Here is a 5578-nt window from a genome sequence, read left to right on the forward strand (position 1 = left end):
ATTCTATTCGCAAAGTACGCACGAGTAATTGTTGAATTTTATTACTCTAACAAAACATTTGAGAGATAACCCTTGATATTTTGTGCAAACCTTTTTTACATCTAGTCCTAAACATGACATCAATTTATACCGATTGCCCTCTGCAGCCATTGATAGACCACAAAAGATGTGGGCGAAATGGCTGCCCATTGAACGTCAAACGCGGTATGCAATGCCACACCTGCAAGGCCTGATGGCACTTCAAATGGCCTGGGTTTAAAGACGACCAGATAAGCCGACTAGCTAACTCTCCTGACGCGCTTGTCTGCGATAGCTGCCTCAAGGTTAAGGGTGCAATGCACACCGCGGCCATGAGGAGAGCCCTCCTAAACGGTACCCAATCCCCATTGCGGCTTCAGAGAGACCAATGTCAGTGTTCCGCCTTGATCGGGATACTCGACGTAAAACTGGAGCGTCTTTCTGGGGCACTGGAGGATTCAGACACTAAAAATGCAGAGACTTGGACGAAAGTTGACAAGGAACTTGCTTCGCTGAACGAGTACCCCGCGATATCAATACCGGGTCCTCTGGCTGCAAAGAAAGTAATACAACCCTCTGACGCGGCTATGAAAACTGCCACAGCTTCTCTAGTGGACAGGCGCCTAAGGGAAAACAGATTGATAATCTGGAGGTCATTATCCGGAAAAATCACGCCGTCTCATTGACACCTGTCATTCCGCTTCTCCTCCGCGACTTGCCTCCACCAGAGTCTGTATGCTGTTTGCTTGTTCGAATTGACTGAGCTGTCCTTACTGGCCTTGCTTTTCCCTGACCAAAAAGTGGTTGCTGGAGTATTTAATAATGCACAAACGGCACTAATGACTGCTTGGATGGTTTTCCACCTTGCAGATCTGGTGGCATGCACGTGTGGTGGACGAGTACGCCCTGCAGGGAGGGTCGCCCTGTTACGTTACACCATGGTGCGTTCGTATACCCGACACCCCACCAGTGGCACGGGTGCATCGTCCATCACCGGTGGTTCTGAGTCTGGCCTCTAAATTCGGAAAATCAAAAATGTACTGCTGACTTCTGTTTTTTGCTGCTGGTGTTGAGCTCGTCTCGGCTGAGTTATGCACCTGGCAATGCCATGAACCACAGATGGAAAAACTGGCCTCTAATCTGTGAAAAACAATAGAAAAATTGAAAGTTCACTTGGGATAGCCCCAAGATACTCTGCAAGTGCCCGTGGCTTACGTCGGCGAGCACAGCTTTATCTGCCTTCGTCAGAACAGAGACTACACTGAGCCAAAGCCCATTTCGTCATCCAAACGGAGAATACATCTACTCGCCGTTCTCGGTAGTAGACACAAAATTCTTCATCTCTACGCACCATCTACAAATTAGAGCTGATGGCAGTGCTTTTAGGGTCAGTGACTATTTCTCTTGCACACACTTTCTCTTTTGGTATAGCCCAACTCGTGTAATAAACATCAGATTAGCCAGTTATCTTAGAAGTCCACTCCGGCCAGCTCTTATGCATCTGATTCCCATACCACGCTTCTACGCGCTTATATTGGTATTTACCAGATCCCTTGTAATATAATATCGTATGTTAGCAAACCCAGCCCTTGGTCGCTAGCCTGCTAAGTACAAATCTATCTATCTCCTACTCCATATAATCACTTGTCACTACACTAATTGCAGCAGACGCCAAGAGTTTCTTTCTGTGTATACTAATGAATATTATCCCGATATATATCCTCTCATACTCACCATGTTTTGCGAATCTCCTCCCATCTCCTCATCGTCCCAAGCTCTGAACTTCGGAAGTGCCCGTTTTGGACGACCTGGCTAGCCGATATCCACTCCATCTGGCCTATGATCTACAACTCTGAGACCACCAAGCGGACCAAGAAAACCTACAATCCCATATCGGCTTTGTTCCAGCTTGTTTCCTCGGCCAGGGTGAAATGAATATTGTTGCCCAATGATCTGCACGCTCCAGCCGAATCATCTCAAATGTGACGTCCGTCACGGGGCTGTCCAAAAACTGAAGCATGTCAGGCCACTGATGGCACGGCACTGCCATACTCAGTTTGGTAGCATACCCGCAACTGTTCCATTCCTCCTCCCAAACGAGCCTTCTTGCCTACTCGTTCCACTGACTGCAAAAACGACAAACTCCCCAACGGACACCAAATGCCTCCAGGAAATTCATTGCAACCTATTGGTCTACTCGTACGGATTCAACCACCTCTGTGTCCCCATCCAAACTAACCCCTGCAGCTAACTTCACTAAAGCAGTACAAACAGTGAGTCTGCTTGTTCTCAGATTGCACCATATTTTTTAGACTAAACTTGTCATTCTATGCTGAAAAGCCGAGAAGCACTGCACAGCTGTTTCATTTTTATTGGGAATCATCAGCAGTGCGCATCTCACGGAACTCCGGAGAGTCTCGAACCCGCGACCTCCTGGCTAGTAGGTTGAACACTTAACCGTTCGGCCACGGGCGGCTGATCAGCAGTGTGGTTAACTAGCATTTAGACGGGATATAGCGCCGCTCATCCTTCACTCACGGGATCCACATCACGCGGTCACACGTGTTGACTGGATCCTCGGGCAACGACTACTTAACGACTTCTCCACAAACTCCCCAAGCTCCTCACACCACCAACAATTTATAAGTAGCTCAGTGGAAGAATAGACCCGATTAGTTAAACTTCCTCTGATAAATCGTTGCTCGAGGAGCCAGTCAATATATGTAACCGCGTGATGTGGATCCCGTGATTCAAGGATGAGCGGCGCTATATCCTGTCTAAGTGCGAGTTCGGTATCTTCGAGTGACGCGTAATACCAGAGACCCGGGTAGGCAAAACAAAGTCGGAGCTGGGTTTCTATACGGTGCTATTAGGGTAAGAGAAATTCATAGATTACACAAACCTCGACAGTAGATACACGTCTAAAACGAACAGACCGCTTGGACTACAAAAGTACTAAGCAAGGGAGAAAACGGGCTCCCTCGTGCGACAGTCACAAGTGCAAAGTCAGGTACAAATGGCCAGATGACCCCAAGGCCAAATGGGTGAGGTGGTAAGGTCAAACAAACGTCAGTTCATATATACACACCAAACACAAAAGTGGGAGGGGGTTAGAAATGGGGACATAATAAACGTGGGGAATTTCATTGTCAACATAATAGGTGATACACCAAGTGCGAGTTAATCACACTGCTGATCAGCCGCCCGTGGCCGAACGGTTAAGTGTTCAAACTACTAGCTAGGAGGTCGCGGGTTCGAGACTCTCCGAAGTTTCGTGAGAAGCGCACTGCTGACGATTCCCAATAAGGATGAAAAAGGTGTACAGTGCTTCTCGGCTTTCCAGCATAGATTACCTTCACTTACAGGACGAAATGTCCACAAAACTTCTAAATCTCCTCACACTACCAACTTAATTTGCCATGTCCCCCCAATTCGAATTAATCTCCACCTCCACTTTTGTCCGTTGTTACTCTGGCCGTTTACCCAACCGCTCAAGGTCACTCATGGCCAGCAATGATTTTCAGTTTTAGTTCATGCCAGCCGGCCGAGTCTTTTAGTTAGTAGGACCTTATGCCCATTGTCCCCTACAAGTTTCGAAGGGGACCTGTTATTTTTATTTCATCGAATACTTCTCACCGTTTATGACAATGTTCTCCTTTCGCGGACTCCTCACTACCCGCAAATCCCACAGCCATGCCCCATTCTGACTGTAAACGCCTGATCATGTCAGGCGGTATGCCACCCACAAGTTGGGAATAAACATTATTATTATTATTATTACAATAAATCCTTAGCAATGTCCCCACCAAGCCTGACCAATCACTACACGCAGAATGGTTGCGCCAGAAGGGAAGCAAGCATACTGTTGGACCTCTAGTCACTTTCTTCCCCATCTAACGTACAGAAGATCTTGGAGCGGGCTGACAGCATTCAGAAGGCCAACCCAATGATCAGGCGTCTATCTGAGGATCGCCCTCTGGTTGCGCGGAAGCTTGGTCACAGCAGGTCAGGGGTGGAGGCACAAAACAGGCTTCCGCTGGGCACCAATTCAGCCAACCGTAAACTCATGACCAAGCTGATTGTGGTCATATCCCATTGTGCTCCCGGAAGCAGGCCGACGAAACCAGCTGCGTCTCCGGACTGCAGTCTTTATTCGACCACCACAGGCCTCTCGCCCACCAAAGGCAGTGATGCCCTGGAGAAGGCAAATCTCACGTCCAAGCAGCGCCCAAACTACGTCGAGCCTTCAGCGCTTATCTCCGTAGGAGACTACACAGCCACAGGCATGCACTCCTCAACAAAGCCACAGCCTATGAACTGGACTGATTCAGATCTGCGGGGACAAGCAGCGAAGCCAAGCCCCAACTCCACTCCGTCAAAACCGGCCTCTCCGCTTATGGACGAAACCGTCACCCAGGACCCCGACAACCAAAGACATAAACATAACTACACCCATCCGGAAACTCCCTCGTACATCCAGTTGGCCACGCTGATCGCCGGCGGATCGGGTGTCCACACAAACACAAAAGAACAGCGATTGCAGGCAAACAAGCCACATAAAATTCGCCGGGTTAGAAAACTGCTGGCTAGCTTCAAGGTGCAGTTCGCCGCGAAAACGAGCCTCTTAAGGCACCACCAATATCATTACTTCTTATGCCGCCCCCCAGCGCTCAGGGCTTCACAGAGGCACTTTTCCGGTCAAACCGTGCCAAACCACCCAAGACTTCAGGAAGGCGAAAGCTTGCCGCAAATCTTTCACAGAGGCACCCGGTCAAACCGTGCCAAACCACCCAAGACTTCAGGAAGGCGAAAGCTTGCCGCAAATCTTTGATCAACAGAAAATATGGATGGTAAAAAGGGGATACTGAAAGAGCTATAAACACCGTCGGTCGAAATTTTCGCCCACGGGAATAAAGCACTGTCCCCCAAAGACAAAAGGCCTGAAGAAACCGGGCTCCCGCGGAACGAAAAATACCTCGTAAGCGAAAAGCACCCGCAGAAACCACGAAGACAGGAAACAGACGACATCGCACCAGAGGCCTCTTCGAAGCCTTGCACTCAAACCCGGCGCACAATTATTAAATCTGCTAATCACTCAACTTTCGGCTCCTCACTCTCGGAAGCAGCAGAGACGGTTTTGAAATGATTGTCCACAAACCGCCTCGGCCAACTCAACAAACTCAGTGATCTTAAACAGTTAGTTTACCTTGAACAACCGTTCATAATCGCACTCAAAGAGACCTGGCTCACACCAGATGTCTCTGATGCGGAGACATCGATAGACGGTTGCTCAATTTTTCGAGCCGACTAAAAACGAGGGAGGACATGTGGGGTTACTCTGTATTTACATGCGGCCCTACCGGTCCCGATTACCCTCTCTGACACAATCCCTGCACTCTTTTGTGATGCACTGTAGTGGCAAATCCCGCTGCGCGGGTCCAATCCTCTTCTTCTCGGTGTGGTTTATCGTAGAACCTCGAGTCCCCATGAAGATTACCACTTCGTCATACAAAACCTTGAGCAACGCTGCTCCAACTACCACTTTACTCATCTGCTGGTA

General features: G+C 48.8%; 1 protein-coding gene across 1 annotated transcript in view; it reads left to right on the forward strand.

Annotated features, from left to right (window-relative positions):
• Window positions 1–350: 350 nt before the first annotated feature.
• T265_00283 (hypothetical protein) overlaps window positions 351–5578 on the forward strand; it is a gene marked incomplete at both ends in the record, with an annotated part of 26379 nt that continues 21151 nt past the window's right edge. Inside the window, 3 exons of the mRNA XM_009164028.1 lie at window positions 351–581; window positions 1208–1555; window positions 3896–4615. Coding sequence (XP_009162292.1) covers window positions 351–581; window positions 1208–1555; window positions 3896–4615 — 1299 coding nt within the window. The remainder of the gene's footprint in view (window positions 582–1207; window positions 1556–3895; window positions 4616–5578) is intronic.

This window comes from Opisthorchis viverrini (genome assembly GCF_000715545.1).
Source record: "Opisthorchis viverrini unplaced genomic scaffold opera_v5_3, whole genome shotgun sequence".
Taxonomy (NCBI): Eukaryota; Metazoa; Platyhelminthes; class Trematoda; order Opisthorchiida; family Opisthorchiidae; genus Opisthorchis; species Opisthorchis viverrini.